The sequence below is a fragment of the Eretmochelys imbricata genome, chromosome 4 (genome assembly GCF_965152235.1).
Source record: "Eretmochelys imbricata isolate rEreImb1 chromosome 4, rEreImb1.hap1, whole genome shotgun sequence".
Lineage (NCBI taxonomy): Eukaryota > Metazoa > Chordata > Testudines > Cheloniidae > Eretmochelys > Eretmochelys imbricata.
Genome location: NC_135575.1, coordinates 12,129,651 through 12,152,825, shown reverse-complemented (window position 1 = coordinate 12,152,825; position 23,175 = coordinate 12,129,651). Strand labels below are relative to the sequence as shown.

Here is a 23,175-nt window from a genome sequence, read left to right as displayed (position 1 = left end):
CTCCTCCATGCAGAATTCCTGACTTCCCTTGGGGTTGCAGGAAGGAGACCAAATTGTCCAATGATGGAAGTGATGGGGGATGATGAAACCTGCGCTGTGTGGGGGGCATGTCTGAACCAGTCTGCTCCTGGCTCTGTCTTTGGCAGATTCAACTGGTCCTGCTTATGGTTTCCCTGGGCCACTGTCCTTTGATGAAACCCCCTTTGGTGGCTGAAGGGCTCTCATCGTTTTCTTGCCGTTTTTCAATACATTTGCTGCCTGGCTGTCTGACTCCCCACTGAGGGGGGTGTGCCTGGGGACTGGCTCCTGGGTCGGAGTAAGGTGGCCAAAGCAAAGCCTTTCCAACCCAGCGGATGAGGAAGCTGAAGTGCACATGAGACCTAAACCTCTCCGCCTGCTCCGTGTTGCCGGAATACAGAGCAGGAGGAATGCAGCGTTGGGCTTCTGTTTGGACCTTTCTTTACCATCCACTGAGCCTGTTACCTGGGCAGTCAGGGGGCTAGGTGGGTGGGCGAGCACTGTGGAAATTCCAGGTAGGAGACTGTTTCTTCAGGATTTTTGATTCTCTCACAGCAGGTGCTGAATTCCACTGCCCTGCAAGTACTTACAGGAGGCAGAACAAAACTCAGTGGGTCTCTGGAAGGTGGGAGCTAGTTCCCATCAGTAATCCAATCAGCTTTGATTCTGCCCACAGCTATAGACCCGATCTGTGGATCCTTGAGAGAGAATCTGAGTTTTTGGATTGGATTCCTGTCTGGGTCGCTTCACAAAAGGTGGTGATTAAAAAAACAAGTAAACCGAAAAAGCAGTAACAAGGAGTCCGGTGGCACCTTAAAGACTAATAGATTTATTTGGGCATAAGCTTTCGTGGGTAAAAAAATACTACTTCAGATCCATGGATGAAAATTACAGATGCAGGCGTTATATACTGACACATGAAGAGTGGGGAGTTACCTTACAAGTGGAGAACCAGTGTGGGCAGGGCCAATTCAATCAGGGTGAATGTAGTCCACTCCCAATACTTGATGAGGAGGTGTCCATTCCAGGAGAGGCAAAGCTGCTTTTGTAGTGAGCCAGCCACTCCCAGTCCCTATTCAAGCCCAAATTAATGGTGTTAAATTTGCAAACGAATTTTAGTTTTGCGGTTTGAAGTCTGTTTCTGAAGGTTTTTTGTTCAAGTATGGCTACTTTTAAATCTGTTATAGAATGTCCACGAAGATCGAAGTGTTCTCCTACTGGCTTTTGCATGTTACCATTCCTGATGTCCGATTTGTGGCCAAAAAAAAGCAATGTGTCCAAACAGAGTAAATTCTGAACTGCACTGTTTTTAAAGAAAAAAAATGAATATGCTTTTTCATAAAAATAACTTTTAAAATGTCTACTATGCAGTAATGTTTGTTACTTTTCTTCTGTTTCAGGAGGGTTTGTGGTAGGTGGAATAGTGTCTCCTGAAAAGGATCCATGCAAGAAGGCTAGAGTAAAGAGAAAACATACACCAAAACCAAGTATAAACTTCCTTGAAACTTATTTTGTTTTTTATTTCAATAGCAGTATAGAGCAATGGTTCAGATTATGCACAGTGCTAGCTCTTCACACCCCTTAGTACTCCTTTGGGGGAAGATTTCGTAAGAAGTTTAATTAATGTTAAAACATATTAGTATGAATTAAAACTAACATGTTAGTGTGGACAAGGACATTGGGCTTTAAAACACTGGTCATGGCTAACCCTTGATTAAGAAGATCTTCATGTGGCGAGAAAGGGGGAGCTACTTGAGGGAATCGGAGGTTGGTGGTAAACTCAGAGCAATGGGTAAAGAAGGTGAACTGCAGTTCTGTCATTGATCAGCCTATTGGTTAAATAGTGTAAGTTAATGCATGTACTCCTATTATGTGTGGGCAAGCTGCTTTAACTACCAAACGTTCCATGAACGCAAGCAACACCAATATCATCCCAAAAGACAATACACGAAGGTCTTACGTATATTGGGAAAACACATTGTGTTAGACAACATGTTGATGTTGAATGATTTTACCTTCAGTGTGGACGAGGACAGTTGTTTTAAAAATGTTAGCTGACTGTGCTGATGAGATAAGTACAGTTCTTGTTCATACTGCAGATGGTGGTGACTGATCTCATTTCCTATGATTGAGTTGGTCTGCAGATGATCACTTAGAACCAAAACACAATATTCCATCCCAGTAAAGAAGCTGGCTCCTTGTCAGTCTGTTATCTGGTAATGGGTATAATTCCAGAAGCCTGATATTTCTGAGCAGAGGTATTGAGACTTTCTACTTTCTAGAATGGAGTCTGAAAAAAAAAATATAATTTTAACTTGGAAAAGATTTGTGGTGTAGGGCAGGTACGCCTCCCACTAAAACTGCTTTAACTACTTTAAAATGCACAAAACAAAAACTCTGAAGACTTTCGCTTGTGAATTTGGATTAGGGCTGTCAAGCAATTAAAAAAATTAATCACGATTAATTGCATTGTTAATAATAGAATACCATTTATTTAAGTATTTTTGGATGTTTTCTACATTTTCAAATATATTGATTTCCATTACAACACAGAATACAAAAGGTACAACGCTCCCTTTAGATTGATTTTTATTACAAATATTTGTACTGTAAAAAAACAAAAGAAATAGTATTTTTCAATTCACCTAATACAAGTACTGTAGTGCAGTCTCTTTATCATGAAAGTTGAACTTGCAAATGTAGACTTATGTACAAAAAAAAAAACTGCATTCAAAAATAGAACAATGTAAAATTTTAGACCCTGCAAATCCACTCAGTCCTACTTCTTGTTCAGCCAATTTCTCAGACAAACAAGTTTGGTTACAATTTTTAGAAGATAAAGCTGCCCGCTTCTTGTTTACAATGCCACCTGAAAGTGAGAACAGGCGTTCTCATGGAACCATTGTAGCCGGCGTTGCAAGATATTTATGTGCCAGGTCCGCTAAAGATTCATATGTCCCTTCATGCTTCAACCACCATTCCAGGGGACATCAATAACAATCCCAAAGCAGTGCGGACCATCACATGTTCATTTTCATTTTCTGAGTCAGATGCCACCAGCAGAAGGTTGATTTTCTTTTTTGGTGGTTCGGGTTCTGTAGTTTCCACGTCGGAGTGTTGTTCTTTTAAGACTTCTGAAAGCATGCTCCACACCTCGGCTCTTTCAGATTTTGGAAGGCACTTAAACTTTGGAAGGATTCTTAAACCTTGGGTTGAGTGCTGCAGCTATTTTTACAAATCTCACATTGATATCTTCTTTGCATTTTGTGAAATCTGCTTTGAAAGTGTTCTTAAAATGAACAACATGTTCTGGATCATCATCTGAGACTGCTATAACATGAAATATATGGGAGAATGTGGGTAAAACAGAATAGGGGACATACAATTCTTCCTCAGGAATTCAGTCACAAATTTAACGCATTATTTTTTTAACGAGCGTCATCAGCATGGAAGCATGTCCTCTGGAATGGTGGCTGAAGCATGAAGGGGCACACGAATTTTTAGCATATCTGGCAAGTAAATATCTTGCAGTGCCAGCTACAAAAGTGCCATGCAAATGCCTGTTCTAACTTTCTGGTGACGTAAAAAAGAAGAGGGCAATATTATGTCCTGTAAATGTAAACAAACTTGTTTGTCTTAGCAATTGGGTGAACAAGAAGTAGGACTGAGTGGACTTGTAGACTCTGAAGTTTTACATTGTTTTATTTTTGAGTGCAGTTATGTAACAAAAAAAATTCTACATTTATAAGTTGCACTTTCATGACAGAGATAGCACTACAGTACTTGTATGAGGTGAATTGAAAAATACAATTTCTTTTATTTTTTTTATAGTGCAGATATTTGTAATCAAAAATAATATACACTTTGATTTCAGTTACAACACAGAATACAATATATATGAAAATGTAGAAAAACATCCAAATACTTAATAGATTTCAATTGATATTCTATTGTTTAAACGTGCGATTAAAACTGTGATTAATCGTGATTACATTTTTTAATCACGGTTAATTTGAGGTAATCATGTGAGTTAACTGCACTTAATTGACCACCCTAATTTGGATTGAAGACCCATTTACTAAATGTCCTTTTGGCAGCAGGTTTGACCTATCGTGAAATCACTGAAAGAAGATGAGTTTCTGCCATCATTTATCAGGTTCACTTTGAAACCCCCAGTAAAGAGCCCTCTGTCATGGGATATTAATATGTTCCTAATTATGCTAAATATTGCTTTTGAGGCACTTGGTACTTTTGGGGTCACGTTTCCTACCTGGTAAGTCATTTCTGACTTCAGCTGGTAGCAAAATAACTTTAGGTTCTAGTGACTAAACCTTTATACTTTATTTCTTAAGACTAGCTGGTACTTCAGACATCTCTGAATTTCCCCCTGAAGGGGGTGGTAATTTTCCAGTTTAATAAGCCAGTCATCCTCAGAGGCACTCCTTCATCAACACTTCACGAACATCACTGGGTTTTTAGCTGATGCAGACTAAAACCCTTAAATGAAAAAAGCTGAGTAAATTTTCTAACATAAATCCCCAAGTTCTACTGAAACCAAGAGAACTGTTGAAATGTCTGATTGCATCTGTCACTGCTACAGCACATGGAGGCCTGCAGTTGGGAGAGGGTTCATGTGAAAACTTATCTATCTGAGGCAGAGTGGCTTTGTTTCCAACCTTAGATTTGTCCCTGTGTAGGATATCTGCAAAGCTGCCATGTGGTATTCTCCATGTATTTATGAAGTGATATAGGTTGCATTTGACATTGAGAAAGAAATCGAGGTTCTGACTGCTTGTAGGAATTACTCCCCAGTTATAGGGTGCCCAAACTGTCCTGCCCCTTAGTTTGTGTGAGATTTGGGATATCTTACTTTGGTTTGATTACCTTCACTCGTCCTGAAGATTTTTCCTCAGAGGAGTCTTAATTTTCTGTACTTTGCAAGAAGTTACGCTGACTTCCTGACATTTGGCTGGAAGATTTACTTTTATTTTAGAAATATCTCTTGAGATTTTAATCTCCAAGTGAAGATCCTGTAAGCTTGTAAAGAAAAGGAAAACCTTCACTTCTAATAACTTTTCTTTGAAGGTTTCATCTTTCAGTATTCCCACTCAGTCACCTCCATCAGAATTTAGTAGGGGGAAGGCTTTTTTTGGATTTCATAAAATGTTTAAAATTCTAAGTGGCTTCAGGAACTCCAGTGTCTTTAAAGCAGCAAATGAACAACTTGGATATGTATTGTTGTTACTGTTGTGACAGGAGCAGTTACCACTGTTCTCAGGAGTCCCTGTTTGTCTTGCATAAGAGAGTGACTCCACTGAGAAATTATAGCTTCCAAAATTTAGTATTACAAGTAATTCCCATTTATTAAGGGAGTAGTCTTTCAACCTATTTGAATATTTAAAATTTGGGGAATTATTTAAATCCTTAACTATGCATTTGAATTCTAAAATATTTGGAAAATGGTGGTGGCATAACATCATCTCAGGTTGGTTTAAAAATGTACAGTGATTAGTTTTTTTTTTTACATTGTTCTTTTGCAGGGAGTCATGTTGCTGAACATTTGAATGTCTCCCTAGCAGATACTTCTAAGCCAACTGCTGTATGGGATCCAACCATTAATGAAGAGGTTTTGCTAGGTAAGTTGCTGAAGTGACTTGACCGGGTTCTGAGGAATTCTGTGACAATACGGCAGAATTGGGTCCTCCTTTGGGGTCATTCAGGGAAGTATGCTGATCAGGGCTTCTTCTGCACACCTAAACTCTTGAGGTGCTGAGAGACCCCTCTTCCTTCCTCATGCAGAAAGTCAGGGGAGCCAGAGAAGGGGAAAAAGGGAGATAGCACACTACTCTAGAATTTTTGAGTCTGCTGCTGAACCTGGTACTTTGGAATCTTACAACAAAGTACTATGCTGAGTACTCAATATGATTAAGAAATTGGAGGATGTACTGTGCTAATGACAAAAATGTTTAATATACATATGGATATTATTCAGCTTCTGTCAATTTTGTTTTTCTGTAGAGTGTGTTAACACTGGAAGTAATCATTCTTGTTTCTTTAATGATGAGTCAGTGGAAATATATAAAAACCTGAACACATCTGTTTTTGCTGCTGGTAAATTGATCTTGAAACCACTTAAAGAAAAGGGGCACCAATTTGTTTACACAGATAATATAGTGAGTACATCGGTTTCCTTATATATTCTTGTATAGCAAAATACCATGTACTGAAAGGCTTTGATACTTTAAAGACCTATTTAGTATTGTTAGAAGTACTCTACTACTTGAAGTTAATGCTGTATTTGTAACTTTTATTACATGTTTTCTTAAAGAGGAATACGTGCAGAAAACATGTTAATGAAACATTTAAATTGTAGAATCAAACACTGAAAAATAAGGGAAATTCACCAAGTTAAATTTTGCTCTACAAAAGTAACTGAGCCACCTGGTACACATTAGCCTTCCTGTGTTCTTCATTATATGGAAAAAATATCCATATATTGTTAATAAATACCATAAAATGTAAGTAGCAATGTAAAGTTTTCTTCTCTATTAAGACTTTTACATTTCAAATACCTGTCTTTATTAAATGCTTGATTTCCCAACCATAAATTGTAGTGGGTTGGGGGGAGTGATGAGAGGAGTTGAGGGCTTATTGTTTTTTGAGAGTTTTTTGGAAGTTTTAATTTGTATTTATACAAAAAACTTCGGTGTATATGAGTGGGGAAGTTTTAGCATAAAGGATTTTTTCCTTGTTAGTACTACAATCATTTTGCAAAGAAAATATCTCACTAATGCTAGAATATTTGCTTTTGATTTGATTTCTGAAGGCTTTCCATGTTATCCGTGGCAAGATTATTGTTACCCTTCATAAGACGTCCTATTATCTGACTACAGGAGATTTTTTCTATGTTCCAGAAGGTAAGTACATTTTAAAAACAACTTGTTGCAAAGGGACCAGCTGAAGGGAAAGTATAAGTGGTGGAAACTAAGCTGAGGGGGTGCTAGGAGAAAGATAGGGAATAATTGGATAACATTTGCTGAATTTGGGGATAAGAACCTCATTAAGAGATGAATAAGTCCCAAAGGCAGAGAGAAGTTAATGGTCCATCCTGTGTAAGCAGTAACACAAAACACTGTATGTTTATGTTGGTTATCTTCATGCTTCAAGTGCACTATGAAGCCAAAAGCTATGCCCTTGTCTTCAATCACTCAATAAGGGCTAGTACAAAGTGTAGCAGTACTAGCTGAAGTGTTAACATTTTCATAAAAGGTTTTGGAAAATCTCTACTATTTTAGCCCAAATAACAGCTATTATATCTTGCTACCAGCAGAAGGCAGGAAGAAGGAAATGGTGTTCATCTCCAGCCTGTGAAAGTTACTAGACTGCCAAACACTGTTCAGTTCTTTGATCTTTTCTAGTCCGCTAAACCAGCTTGCTTATTTTGGGATTGGTCTTCGGTTGTGTTTCACCAGTGTAACTTTATGGTTGGTTAGGGATATGATATATATTTTACTGAAAGCTATACCAGTGAAGCCTTATTGTGGATGCAGTTATACCAGCATAAAGGTGATTTAAACCTGTATAATTATTTCCCTTCCTGTACAGGAATGGTTATACCAGCATAAAACACATTTATGCCGACATAACTGCATCCCAGCTAGGTGGCTTGTACGGGTATAATGAAAGTGGTGCAGCTCCACTGTAGGCAAGGTGTAAGTTATCTGGCTTTCAGTGTAATTAGTTTGCAGCTCCGTGTTTTAGCAGAATTTTCTGTCTTTAGGTTAGTAGTCCCAAGCAAAGGGTCAAAGACTTTTCAGGGGCTGGAGATGACTTGGTTAGGATGGCTCCTGTCCTCTCTATTGCTCTGGATAATGCATCTTTAAAGGTATGTACTGAAACCCTGCAGGATTTAGTCTAGATTGCACCTGCCAGAACACCCTGTCGCTACAAATACTATTAGGTGCAGGTTTAATAAATGCAAGCATCAAAAGCCCCTGGTGAATTTCACTATATAATCTTACTACTGGCCCTCTATTGGCTACAGGTATCATGGATGATAATTTCTCATGCAACTGTCTATCCACCCAATAACTACAGACATCTGACTTTCAAGGACTTACATGTTCTGTGTGAAAAATATGGTAAAACTACCGAAGCCAATTCCCCTTTGACTATTCTTTCCATGGTTCAGACAGGCACAATTATTTTTACCACCATGTTTAAATATGAGCCTTGTCTAAATTTAGAGCTTCCACCATTATTCCCATCAAGAGTTTGCCCCCTTTGGGAATGATAGGTTTGAAAAGTCCTGACGTGTGGACAGGGTCATTGAGTTAAACATACTAAATGCCTTGGAGCTCTGTTCATCTGCAGAAGACTTTTAGTTCTAGCATTTGGATGTGGCCACTTTCAGCAGATGACTGGATCAAGAGTACTAAAATTGCCAGAGAATCCAATCTCCTGTGCCTGTAGAGATAGAAAAGGATTTGGTTGCTCTTGGATCCTGAAATCTGGTAGGAAAGACAAAACATTGACAGAGGAGTTGAGCTGAAAATCAGTTGTACTTAGGTAATGGTGAGTTTTGTGAGAGTTCTCTGTAATTTAAAAAACTGAGAAAAAAAACATCATAATGAGAGAGTAAAAAAGATCTCTCACTTCAGAAGTAAAGAAACTTTGTGAATAAACTTGATACAAGAAAATAGGTGTGACTGAGCTATAAGGAATGACGGTAGGTGAAGCTGAAGAAAGCATTTGAAGTGTTGGATGTTAGAGGCTGTCAAGGTTCCTCCCCCACTCTGAACTCTAGGGTACAGATGTGGGGACCTGCATGAAAAACCTCCTAAGCTTATCTTTACCAGCTTAGGTCAAAACTTCCCCAAGGTACAAAATATTCCACCCGTTGTCCTTGGACTGGCCGCTACCCCCACCAAACTAATACTGGTTACTGGGGAAGAGCTGTTTGGACGCGTCCTTCCCCCCAAAATACTTCCCAAAACCTTGCACCCCACTTCCTGGACAAGGTTTGGTAAAAAGCCTCACCAATTTGTCTAGGTGACTACAGACCCAGACCCTTGGATCTTAAGAACAATGAATAATCCTCCCAACACTTGCACCCCCCCTTTCCTGGGAAATGTTGGATAAAAAGCCTCACCAATTTGCATAGGTGACCACAGACCCAAACCCTTGGATCTGAGAACAATGAAAAAGCATTCAGTTTCTTACAAGAAGACTTTTAATAAAAATAGAAGTAAATAGAAATGAAGAAATCCCCCCTGTAAAATCAGGATGGTAGATATCTTACAGGGTAATTAGATTCAAAAACATAGAGAACCCCTCTAGGCAAAACCTTAAGTTACAAAAAAGATACACAGACAGAAATAGTTATTCTATTCAGCACAATTCTTTTCTCAGCCATTTAAAGAAATCATAATCTAACACATACCTAGCTAGATTACTTACCAAAAGTTCTAAGACTCCATTCCTGGTCTATCCCCGGCCAAGACAGACACACAGACCCTTTGTTTCCCTCCCTCCTCCCAGCTTTTGAAAATATCTTGTCTCCTCATTGGTCATTTTGGTCAGGTGCCAGCGAGGTTACCTTTAGCTTCTTAACCCTTTACAAGTGAGAGGAGCTTTCCCCTGGCCAGGAGGGATTTCAAAGGGGTTTACCCTTCCCTTTATATTTATGACAGAGGCACTGGAAAAAAGCAGTTTTTACTGACTGACTTTTCTCACAAATTTCACAATATTCCACCAGGATATTCCTATTGGTTTTCTGTAATGTTGGAGGGGATTAGAACATCCTTTGTTAGTTTCTGATCATACCTTTTGGGACTTTTTTACAATGCCTCACAATTTTGGGGGTGAAAATAGTTTTCTTTGTATTGTCACAATTGCTTTTACTATTTTTACTGCTCAGGAAGTTTTCTAAAGGAAGTTTTTTAAAGGAATATGTTAAGCTGGTAAATCTTCCTTTATTTGGGGTCTGACATCACAAAAGTTGTTTCCTGTTTTCATCTGCTGGTAGGAGATTATAATTAAGGCTAAGATTTAGTCACAAATATTTTTAGTAAAAGTCATGGAGAAATCACGGGCAATAAACAAAAATTCACTGCCCCTGACCTGTCTGACTTCTACTATAAATACCCATGACTAAACCTTAGCTACTCCTAGGGCACCGCTGCTCTGCGGGGTCCCTGGTGGCTGACGGCTGGCCCCTGCTCAGGTTGCGGCGGTTGACTGCCTATGTCCGCCCACTGTTCTGAGGCTCCTGGGGACAGCTCTCCGTCAGTCCCTGGGGCCACGGCTGCTCCAGCAGTCCCTGGGGCCAGCCACACCGGCCGCTACTCGGGCAATCCCTGGGGCCAGCCACACCGGCCACTGCAGCTGTGGAAGTCAAACATGTTGTGGAATGTCACGGAATCTGTGACTTCCGTGCCAGATACACAGCCTTAGTTATAATATGGTCTGAGTTGGCGTATTATGGGACTAAAGGAAACCCAATTAGCTGCATGTTAAAAAGGGTCTTTTCTATTATTTTCCTCTTTGTAATTATTCCTTGCTGTAATAATTTGAGGGAGGGATAATTGTTTCATTAGTTATGACCTGTTCAGTTAATCAGATACAGGAACAGTCTGAACTTTTTCCAGGCAATCATGTTCCTGTATAAAAAGTAAATGTTGGATTTTTTCCCCAGTCCCTTTTGGGGGAAGAGATTTATTATTTTACTATTCTGTGATCAATTCCATTATACACAGCTTTTGGGAAATCTTTTGATCAGTTCATCTCTGTTCTGGTTCCAATTTAATACAGGTTCAGGAGGTTGTCGTTTCTCTAGTTGCTATCTTTCTCATTAGCCCAAAAGTGAAATCTTGTGATGAAGCAGGTTTACAAACTGTATTAACATAAAACAGGTTCTTCTTAAACCTCTTCACAGTAAAGGGCCGAAAATTTAAGTCCCTGACTTAGGAGGGTGACATGGATGCAAAGTTCATCTCAATAGTAATGAATTAATTCCAATCTGTGGTGGAAATAAGTAGTTCAGAATATTAGGATTGGAGGCAGAAAAAGGGATCAAGTTGTTGCCAGAAGCCCACATTAAGAACCTCTTTCACTGAAAGGAATAAGTCTTGGTGAAAGACTTTGGGCATTGTATGAACATCTATTTGATCTCCCTTGAGCATTCAGTTCCCTTAGATCCTTGACATCTCTCTGAAAGCAGGGCCTCAGACCCAAAATTGAAGGGTAAGAGGTCCACACGGGCTATCCGGAGCTTAGGGAAGACCTACCACTTACTGTAGAGAGTTCAGCAATGGAGGCTGCTTCTCAAGAACAGATTCTGGAGCCAAAAATAGCAGTTTTCAGAGTAGCAGCCATGTTAGTCTGTATTCGCAAAAAGAAAAGGAGTACTTGTGGCACCTTAGAGACTAACCAATTTATTTGAGCATGAGTTTTCGTGAGCTACAGCTCACTTCATCCGATGAAGTGAGCTGTAGCTCACGAAAGCTTACGCTCAAATAAATTGGTTAGTCTCTAAGGTGCCAAAAATATCAGTGAGATCCACAACCACGCCAGAGCCAAAATTATAGGTAGAGCGAGGGGAATTACTGTAGTTACTGTCAGATTTGAGGCACTTGAAACTGATTGGACCCACCTGAAGATAGCCTCTGTTACAATGCACTGACATCTGGTAAGAGTTTTGGGTATTTTTGGGGTGGCTGAGTTTTTTACTCTGGTCTCAGAATCCCCATCTGGTTGTAAGATCACTAGATGGAGCTAGAACCAACCATTACTACGGTTGTGAGTGTTAGCCAGCAACTGAGCAAATCTGGATCTAGTGACTGGGGCTCTTCAGGTACCCAGAGTTTACTTTCAAAGCCTTCTTTAGAAAAGAAAAGCAGCAGGCACTGCTCCACCTCATTACAGGCATAAAGGGTAAAGCCTACTTAGCCACTCCCTTAGGGGCATCTTTTCCCTTATACCTTTCAGGCTGCAGTTGTGCTGATCCATTGGACGTTTGAGCATCACACAACACACATTATTTACAATCTAACTTCTTTTTACATTCAGCCACAGCCCTACTGCAGTGATGCATCCTGGCAAATGCCTGTCTGCAGTCTCCCAGGAGTAGAGTGATAGTTACACCCTGAGCCCTTGAAGTATTCCATTTATCTGCACCTGAATACTGTTCCTAGCTATAACATCTGCAAGGAAGACAGCAAGTTACCAACTTTGGCTGATTATTTATTGCATTAAGTTGGTCTTGCATCTGCACACTAATGTTCTGTTTAAAATTGTCATAAAATTCCACTTGAATCAGTTTGACACCTCTGGTTTGGTTTCTGAAACTACATAATTTACCTGTCAAGGCAAGGTTACACAAGTTGGATGTTAAGAGGGACAAACTTTTTGTTAATTACCCAGTTTTTTCCCTTCCAAGATAAATTTAAAATGGAATCTATTCCATATTAGTTTGCTGTAAATGGATCAGACAGTATTCAAGCTTGTTATGACTTTAATTAGTGATGATTCTGAAGTAGACAGTCAATTTCACTAGGCTGAAGGCAACTTTGATGGAACTTCATGTAATATTGTGATGGAATCCCTGAGTACAGCCTGGAACTGGGCTATCACTGGGTCCCCTTAATTCTCCAGCCTGCGTGGTCTCTCACAATGCTTTGCTAGTGACCAGCAGCAAACCCCTCCATGTGCTGTTATCTCTCAGTACAACAGCATGTGACGCCCTACGCCCAGCTAGATTGCATGTATGCTCCCTGAACCACTCACAAATCACACAGAGATAGGCACCAGCAAATCTCCCAACCCCCAATCTTGCATCCAAGGAATATACCGTCTTGCCCTGATCAGAAGCCTGACTAGTGTAAGTTTTTTACTGAGTCCACCCCTCCCTTGATGTGGAGAGTGGACACATTAGCCTTTGTAAACTGAACTGATATTTCCCAGCCACTTCAAGCAAAACACACTGTTTTAGGTAACATATAAAACAGATTTATTACCTACAGAAAGATAGATTTTAAGTGATTATAAGTGGTAGGCACAAAAGGTCAGATATAGTTACCAAAGAAAATAAAGGGTAAGTGCACAGTCTAAATCTTAAACCTTATTAGACTAGGCAATATTTAGATCAAGCGGTTTTTCTCACCCCACTGGATGTTGCAGGTAGGATACAGTTCTTAATACACAGGCTTCCGCTTTATGCCTGGGACCAGTCTCCTCAGTTCAAGTCTTTGTCTTCCCAGGGTTCTTCTTGCTTCCAGTGTAGGTGAGGGAGGAGAAAGTTAAAAGCACAATGCCCCTGTCGCTTATACTCGTAATTCTTGTCTATGGACAGAATCTAGCCCAGGCATACCTGATGGGACTTGCTGAGTCACAGGGTTGAGCAGTCCCCATTGTGTGGTGCTTCTCTTACAGAATTGTCAATCCTTTACAACTCCACTACTGAACTCAAAATCGCTTAACTTCATACACATTAATGATATACATATTTTGATAGAAAAGTGAGTTTCAGCAGATCGTGACCTTTCATATGATATCTTACATGACATACTTTGAATGAAATATAATTATATGACGGATGAATATGGGGGTTCAGGGTGCTGCTTTGAGGTACAGAGTGCCACAAATATCTATCAGAGAAGTGCAAAGTTGCCACTGGATCTGTTTATAACTTCTTGTAGCAATAATTCAGGGGTGGCCAACCTGTGGCTCTGGAGCCACATGTGGCTCTTCAGAAGTTAATGTGTGGTATAGGCACTGACTCTGGGGCTGGAGCTACAGGTGCCAACTTTTCAGGGTGCCGAGGGGTGCTCACGGCTCAACCCCTGGCTCTGCCACAGACCCTGCCCCCCCTCCCCTGAGCTTAGAATCATAGAATATCAGGGTTGGAAGGGACCCCTGAAGGTCATCTAGTCCAACCCCCTGCTCGAAGCAGGACCAATTCCCAGTTAAATCATCCCAGCCAGGGCTTTGTCAAGCCTGACCTTAAAAACCTCTAAGGAAGGAGATTCTACCACCTCCCTAGGTAACGCATTCCAGTGTTTCACCACCTTCTTAGTGAAAAAGTTTTTCCTAATATCCAATCTAAACCTCCCCCACTGCAACTTGAGACCATTACTCCTCGTTCTGTCATCTGCTACCATTGAGAACAGTCTAGAGCCATCCTCTTTGGAACCCCCTTTCAGGTAGTTGAAAGCAGCTATCAAATCCCCCCTCATTCTTCTCTTCTGCTGGCTAAACAATCCCAGCTCCCTCAGCCTCTCCTCATAAGTCATGTGTTCTAGACCCCTAATCATTTTTGTTGCCCTTCGCTGGACTCTCTCCAATTTATCCACATCCTTCTTGTAGTGTGGGGCCCAAAACTGGACACAGTACTCCAGATGAGGCCTCACCAATGTCGAATAGAGGGGAACGATCACGTCCCTCGATCTGCTGGCTATGCCCCTACTTATACATCCCAAAATGCCATTGGCCTTCTTGGCAACAAGGGCACACTGCTGACTCATATCCAGCTTCTCGTCCACTGTCACCCCTAGGTCCTTTTCCGCAGAACTGCTGCCTAGCCATTCGGTCCCTAGTCTGTAGCGGTGCATTGGATTCTTCCATCCTAAGTGCAGGACCCTGCTCTTATCCTTATTGAACCTCATCAGATTTCTTTTGGCCCAATCCTCCAATTTGTCTAGGTCCTTCTGTATCCTATCCCTCCCCTCCAGCGTATCCACCACTCCTCCCAGTTTAGTATCATCCGCAAATTTGCTGAGAGTGCAATCCACACCATCCTCCAGATCATTTATGAAGATATTGAACAAAACCGGCCCCAGGACCGACCTTGGGGCACTCCACTTGATACCGGCTGCCAACTAGACATGGAGCCATTGATCACTACCCGTTGAGCCCGACAATCTAGCCAGCTTTCTACCCACCTTATAGTGCATTCATCCAGCCCATACTTCCTTAACTTGCTGACAAGAATACTGTGGGAGACCGTGTCAAAAGCTTTGCTAAAGTCAAGAAACAATACATCCACTGCTTTCCCTTCATCCACAGAACCAGGAATCTCATCATAAAAGGCGATTAGATTAGGCAGGCATGACCTTCCCTTGGTGAATCCATGCTGGCTGTTCCTGATCACTTTCCTCTCATGCAAGTGCATCAGGATTGATTCTTTGAGGACCTGCTCCATGATTTTTCCAGGGACTGAGGTGAGGCTGACTGGCCTGTAGTTCCCAGGATCCTCCTTCTTCCCTTTTTTAAAGATTGGCACTACATTAGCCTTTTTCCAGTCATCCGGGACTTCCCCGGTTCGCCACGAGTTTTCAAAGATAATGGCCAATGGCTCTGCAATCACAGCCGCCAATTCCTTCAGCACTCTCGGATGCAACTCGTCCGGCCCCATGGACTTGTGCACGTCCAGCTTTTCTAAATAGTCCCTAACCACCTCTATCTCCACAGAGGGCTGGCCATCTCTTCCCCATTTTGTGATGCCCAGCGCAGCAGTCTGGGAGCTGACCTTGTTAGTGAAAACAGAGGCAAAAAAAGCATTGAGTACATTAGCTTTTTCCACATCCTCTGTCACTAGGTTGCCTCCCTCATTCAGTAAGGGGCCCACACTTTCCTTGGCTTTCTTCTTGTTGCTAACATACCTGAAAAAACCCTTCTTGTTACTCTTAACATCTCTTGCTAGCTGCAACTCCAGGTGCGATTTGGCCCTCCTGATTTCATTCCTACATGCCCGAGCAATATTTTTATACTCTTCCCTGGTCATATGTCCAACCTTCCACTTCTTGTAAGCTTCTTTTTTATGTTTAAGATCCGCTAGGATTTCACCATTAAGCCAAGCTGGTCGCCTGCCATATTTACTATTCTTTCGACTCATTGGGATGGTTTGTCCCTGTAACCTCAACAGGGCTTGCCATGCCCTCGCTTCTCCCACTTTCTCCCTTCTCCCCCCCCCCCCCCCCCCCCCGCCTCTTGCATGCCACAAAACAGCTGATGGGTAGGGAGGGAAGGGGAGGCAGTGATCGGCAGGGCCGCTGGTGGGCAGGAGGCTCTGGGAGTGGGGGTGGTGGGACTGATGGGGGCTGCTGACATATTACTGTGGCTCTTTGGCAATGTACATTGGTAAATTCTGGCTCCTTCTGAGGCTCAGGTTGGCCACCCCTGCAATAATTTCTCAACCTGACATCCTATTCTGGCTGTCACTGTTCAATTAGTGCTCAGCCCTCCTTCAGGAGGTTGATCTGCAGTGGCAATTTCTGAAGGGAAAAAATTGACTAATTACCTGTGACTGGTAAGATCTCTGTGTATGGCCTCTACAGCTCTATGCTTAACTTCCATCCTTCTCCACTTCCCTAGGGTCCATCTCTTGGTATTCGGAATAAGTGGAGAGGCATTGAAGGTGGTAGGGACTGTAGACCTCATATCAAAAGCCTTACTCTACAGGAAGTATGTACTCTTTTAAATGGCTCTAAGTTTGTGGTGCTGTAAGCATACAAATTGCTAGTGACGATCTGCAGACATTACTCTTGACAACTCTGATTACAAGTTTGAATCCCTTGATGGGATAGCCTTGTTTTTTTTTCTTGGTGTGAAAATCACGGCTTTTATTAAAGTTCTCGTAACTGTTGATGGCCCAATCTTACACATTCCCTTCAAGACACTCCTCAATACACATCTTCTTAAAATTAGTCTAACTCTATATCAAAATAAGCAATTCTAGATGTAATTTTTTTCCTCCCAACTATTAATACATTTTAAATTAAATTCAGACTTTGGTGGCTTGCCCATTTTCTTGCTTCGGAATTATGGATGAAATCCTGTTTAAGTTGCCGACCTATCCTAACTGCCAAAGAGTTCAAAATGCCTATAGGAAAAGTGTTCAAAGTTAAGTAATGCTACAGCAATGTGGTCATAATGCAATAAAACGTTCTGATGACTTTTTATTCTTTTACTCTTAGGAAATGGATACAACATACGCAATCTCCTGAATGAGGAAAGTATTCTTCTCTTCACACAGCTGAAAGGAGAAAGGTGGGGAAAATAACTTTGTACATAAAGGTTTTAACTAAAATATATTTCAGGTTTGTGTGCAGTGTGGTTTTCTATTATCCAATTACTCTTGAATATAAAAGGGCCTTTTATGTCCATCTGAACATTCTATTTCTTAAAAATTTGCATTTTTAAATGTTATAGCTGTGCGTATACAAAGTAATTTTTCCACTACCAAAAATAGGACACCTGAGCTCCTATGGAATTAAGAATCTTTTTTTTTTGTCAAAAGGAAGGTGATATGATTGAGCAGCTCATAAAAATGTTTTTTAAAACTTTTATTTCTAATTAGCAGTAAGTATTATGAAACCTATAACTTTCGAGCTGAGTAAAATGTCATCCCAAAATGGTTTTGTTAAAAATATATTACTCTAAATATACACTGATCTTTACAAATATAGACATTTGAAGAGCTTGAACTGTATGCAGTTTTTAGAGTAAGTACCTTAAGTTTCACTCTTAAGTAACTTGATTTTCAAAACTGCTGGGCACCCAACACCTCCCAGAGAGTTGTCATGCCCAAATTTAGAACTCAAAAATAAAACAGAGTGGTCCTGAAATTATACAGATTATTGAGAAATGGTCTATGGCTTCCATAGTCTAAGTAAGTACATGCACTGAGACTGAGCTTCAAATCCTAAAGCCAGAAAATTAAGACACTTAAAGAGTCCCTTGTACCAATTAACTCTGATCTCTTGTGTGTATACAGTATAAAGACTTGATTCTGTAACAGAGAGGTAGAGGTATTTAATTTTTTAAAAATCATATCTTAATAAATGAATTGTTAAGTTTTGAACTATAGTGTATGGTTGAAAATTTATACCAGCTTGTCCTGTGCCCTCTCCTCAAGTCATCTATGGTGGATATTGTTAGAGGTTGCAGACAATTGTGAGATTTTTCACATGCCCTTTTCAAATGCAAAATGCCTCCCTTTCCGAAACTAGACCAATGGAAAGTTGGTATTTGGGTAAGTTTTGGACAGTATTTTTTTTATGGTAGATTTTCTATTTTGCTTGTCACAGCACATACCTCAGGCCTCTTTTTATCCTTGTGTCATTCATAATAGCAATTACAGTTGTCTGTCCAGTTTGATGTCACTGCACTGTAATGTATCTCAGGGGACAAGACGTTAACCAGAGCTGACAACTTTTCTCTCTGCTATCTCTGAATGTCTCTTTGTAACAACTGTATTTTCTCCTGGCAGTTCAGTGCTTTCATCTTTCTTCCTTTCTTTTGGAAAAAGAAAGATGAGATCTAAGTAATCTCTCTTGACACGTCCTATGTTGCTTGACAAATTACCTCTCATTGAAATTAATGAACCTTCATCTCATTGGTAATCCATTCCCCCCATTCACTAACAATCTGACTGAATGCTGGACTATTTCCAAGCTGTTTTTTGTATACATTGGAATACAGATTTTCATTTTAATCATTTAGAAGTCTTATCACGCTGCATGCTGAGTCTTCTTGTCCTTATCAATTTATTGTTTAATGCCTAACAAATATAGTTTCATTTGTCAAGTTTTAACAGAATTGATGGTCATAAATGAAAATAAAATACAGCTTTTATATTTAATTTTTTACAGATGAAAATATGAATGTTTAAGTCGAACATCCAGAAGGTTTATTATAATGCTTGAGGACCTGTTAGAATCCCTTCTCTGCAATCCCACCTAACATTGAAAGTTAAAATGTACTGTTCTCCTCAGGTTTTCATGGCCAGTGATCCCAGGAGGCTTCCGCAAACTTGTTGATTTTCAAGCCAAGAATGTTATTTAATTTTATTGGCCTGGGGTTAACATTCTAGACTAGGAAAATGCTGAGATCGAAGATCTCAAATGTGTGTATCAACATTAGGGACAGTTGTTTTTTGACAAAACAGAGAGATGTAAATGGGATCAAAGGGAGTCACTGAATTACTAGGCACACTCCTGCTTTGTATATTTATCAGATTGCCATGGTTTAAATAAGACATTTTAATTGTCTAGGCACATATTTAGAGTACTTCTGTATGAATTTGATCCATTTAGCGTTAAGACTGCTTCACTATCAATAAGCAGTTTAATTATCTTCACAAAATGTTTGTTAGTGCATTGTTAAAATATTACCAGCAGAGCTAGTGTTAATGCCAATAGTTGTTCTTCGAGTGTTTGCAGGTGTATGTTGGACTCAGGTGTGCACATGCTCAGTGTGTCATAGTTGGAGAACTTTGTGTACCTGTCGGGGTGGTGCATGTGCCCTGTGCCACCTCAGGCCCCCTCCTGAGGCTATGTAAAAGGGTTGCACTGCCCTTGTGCCCCCAGTTCCTTCTTACTACTTGCAGCCTGAGTCGGAGATCCCTGTGCAGTTTACTTTATAGGTACTGCATTACAGTGAGTTTTCTCTGTTGTTTTTGAAGATTGTTAGTATTAGTTTAGTACCCACTACTTAGTTTGTATTCATTTTAAGTAGTTAGTCTGAAATCTAGTGATATGACCTCACCAGGTTGAAGATTCTCCCTCCCCCCCCCCCCCACTGATCGCACAGTGCTTGCTGTGCCTGGATGAGTGACACAACAGAAACGTGCAGTATCTTCTGGTCATTCAAGAGAATGCAAATTTCTGGAGAACTGTATCTCAAACAGCACCTCATGGAAAAGCCAGGAGGCCTGATTAAACACCAGGGCCTTTGACAGATCTGGCCCCTTACACTGCCTCAAAGGGGTAGTGGTCTCATATAAACCTCTAGACCAGCTATATATGAAGACTACAGAATGAGTGGTTCGTTCTGAATATGTGGGTATTTTATTTTACCTTGCATCTTTTACCTTGATAGTATGGCAACTGCCAACCACATTAGAATTCTTAACGTTTACCTCTACTATGCTCCATGACTTCCTCGATAGTAATGAGGACCTCTGGGAAAATCATGAACGTACAGTGTACTCCTGAAGCCAAGTGTCTAGACAGCAGATGGTGTGGATAACGTTAGCCTCCCAGGCTAGTCAAGTTTCATTACGGCCTAAGATAAGGATAAACCACAACTATTCAAATATTCTCCCTTTTCTGAATTACCTCTGCCATTGCACAGGAAAAGGAGGAAGTAGAAAAAGCTGAATAGGAGTTGAAAGCTGTTTGAGGACCCACTACCTGTGAATCACTTTGTTGAAAGTCTTGGTAGTGATTGTTATGCTAAACTTCTGGCACACATGAAAATAGTGAAGATGAATTGGCTTCACAGTACCTTGTATTTGGTTTGTCAGCTGCTAACTAACTTCAAAGCTATCTGCAAAAGTGCTTGGACATTCCAAGAACATTCCTTTGAAAGAGGGGGTTTGGAGTGGAGAAGTTGGTAGCTGCCTTCCAGTAGCTTCCTTAACAAGAAAGCCCAATGTGTTTGAGTTAACACAAGCAACAAAGGCACTTAAGCTTGTAAAGAACAAAGTCTGAGCTAAGTGAGGTCTCAGAAGGTCTGGTTTTTATTTATTTAAGTAGCAGTGCTCGCTTATGATCCTGGTGCTAGCTATTCTATTAAAATGCAGCCCCAGCCAAAGCTGCTATGTCTAGTGTGTAGAGTTTGGAGAAGGTGTGCAGATATCTCCAAATTAGGTGCCTTGACTCTTCAGTGGACATCTGTACCTTCTTGTTCTGCCCACAGACTTAGTTTAATCTTCCTTGGACAGACTTCATTTTGAGATAAATAACGGAATACATTATTAAACCAACTAGTGATAGTGGAGGAGTAGATGTTTCCTTGGTCCCACAGTATGCCATGAAAAGGGAGTCTGAGTTCCTAAAACAAGAATTGCAATGCACATAAAACTGGCTTTAAGGACATATAGTTTATGGAAAATTTTCTCTTTAGGGGAGAAGGAAAAGCAGAATTGGAAAACATACTGGTAGTTGTGAAAATCAAGCACTTTTTGAAAAATGTAGTCCTACATTTATAAATCTTGTCTAGTCTATTACTAGAAATAGTTGCACTGTATGTAAGGGAGCAGTATGACTGCTCAGAGCTCAAGTATGAAACTGCAGAAAAAACTGAGAGTCTCTGGATTAAGTTTAGAAGCCTGAGCAACAAGGGTGATGTCGTGATGGGAGTCTGCTATAGACCACCGGACCAGGGGGATGAGATGGACGAGGTTTTTTTCCGGCAAGTTGCAGAAGCTACTAGATTGCACGCCCTGGTTCTCATGGGCGACTTCAGTCATCCTGATATCTGCTGGGAGAGCAATACAGCGGTGCACAGACAATCCAGGAAGTTTTTGGAAAGTGTAGGGGACAATTTCCTGGTGCAAGTGCTGAAGGAACCAACTAGGGGTGCAGCTCTTTTTGACCTGCTGCTCACAAACCGGGAAGAATTAGTAGGGGAAGCAAAAGTGGATGGGAACCTGGGAGGCAGTGACCATGAGATGGTCGAGTTCAGGATCCTGACACAAGGAAGAAAGGAAAGCAGCAGAATACGGACCCTGGACTTCAGAAAAGCAGACTTTGACAACCTCAGGGAACTGATGGGCAGGATCCCCTGGGAGAATAACATGAGGGGGAAAGGAGTCCAGGAGAGCTGGCTGTATTTTAAAGAATCCTTACTGAGGTTACAGGGACAAACCATCCCGATGTGTAGAAAGAATAGTAAATATGGCAGGCGACCAGCTTGGCTTAACAGTGAAATCCTTGCTGATCTTAAACACAAAAAAGAAGCTTACAAGAAGTGGAAGATTGGACAAATGACCAGGGATGAGTGTATAAATATTGCTCGGGCATGTAGGAATGGAATCAGGAAGGCTAAATCACACCTGGAGTTGCAGTTAGCGAGGGATGTTAAGAGTAACAAGAAGGGTTTCTTCAGGTATGTTGGCAATAAGAAGAAATCAAAGGAAAGTGTGGGCCCCTTACTAAATTAGGGAGGCAACCTAGTGACAGAGGTTGTGGAAAAAGCTAACATACTCAATGCTTTTTTTGCCTCTGTCTTCATGAACAAGGTCAGCTCCCAGACTACTGCACTGGGCAGCACAGCATGGGGAGGAGGTGACCAGCCCTCTGTGAAGGAAGAAGTGGTTTGGGACTATTTAGAAAAACTGGACGTGCACAAGTCCATGGGGCTGGATGCGTTGCATCCGAGAGTGCTAAAGGAATTGGCGGATGTGATTGCAGAGCCATTGGCCATTATCTTTGAAAACTCATGGCGATTGGGGGAAGTCCCAGAAGATTGGAAAAAGGCTAATGTAGTGCCCATCTTTAAAAAAGGGAAGAAGGATGATCCTGGGAACTACAGGCCAGTTAGCCTCACCTCAGTTCCTGGAAAAATCATGGAGCATGTCCTCAAGGAATCAATTCTGAAGCACTTAGATGAGAGAAAGTGGTCAGGAACAGTCAGCATGGATTCACCAAGGGCAAGTCATGCCTGACTAATCTAATTGCCTTCTATGATGAGCTAACTGGTTCTGTGGATGAAGGGAAAGCAGTGGACGTGTTATTCCTCGACTTTAGCAAAGCTTTTGACACGGTCTCCCACAGTATTCTTGCCAGCAAGTTAAAGTAGTATGGGCTGGATGGATGCACTACAAAGTGAGTAGAAAGTTGGCTAGATTGTCGGGCTCAACGGGTAGTGATCAATGGCTCCATGTCTAGTTGGCAGCTGGAATCAAGTGGAGTGCCCCAAAGGTCGGTCCTGGGGCCGGTTTTGTTCAATATCTTCATTAATGATCTGGAGGATGGTGTGGATTGCACCCTCAGCAAGTTTGCGGATGACACTAAACTGGGAGGAGAGGTAGATACGCTGGAGGGCAGGGATAGGATACAGAGGGACCTAGACAAATTGGAGGATTGGGCCAGAAGAAATCTGTTGAGGTTCAACAAGGACAAGTGCAGAGTCCTGCACTTAGGACGGAAGAATCCAAGGCACCGCTACAGACTGGGGACCGAATGGCTCGGCAGCAGTTCTGCAGAGAAGGACCTAGGGGTTACAGTGGACGAGAAGCTGGATATGAGTCAACAGTGTGCCCTTGTTGCCAAGAAGGCCAATGGTATTTTGGGATATATAAGTAGGGGCATTGCCAACAGATCGAGGGATGTGATCGTTCCCCTCTATTCGACATTGGTGAGGCCTCATCTG

General features: G+C 41.2%; 1 protein-coding gene across 2 annotated transcripts in view; it reads left to right on the top strand.

Annotated features, from left to right (window-relative positions):
• CENPC (centromere protein C) overlaps positions 1–23,175 on the top strand; it is a 72,055-nt gene that overhangs the window by 39,306 nt on the left and 9,574 nt on the right. For both annotated transcript variants that reach the window (XM_077814833.1, XM_077814834.1), the window contains 5 exons: positions 1,419–1,505; positions 5,559–5,654; positions 6,037–6,191; positions 6,845–6,935; positions 16,992–17,064. In XM_077814833.1, coding sequence (XP_077670959.1) covers positions 1,419–1,505; positions 5,559–5,654; positions 6,037–6,191; positions 6,845–6,935; positions 16,992–17,064 — 502 coding nt within the window. The remainder of the gene's footprint in view (positions 1–1,418; positions 1,506–5,558; positions 5,655–6,036; positions 6,192–6,844; positions 6,936–16,991; positions 17,065–23,175) is intronic.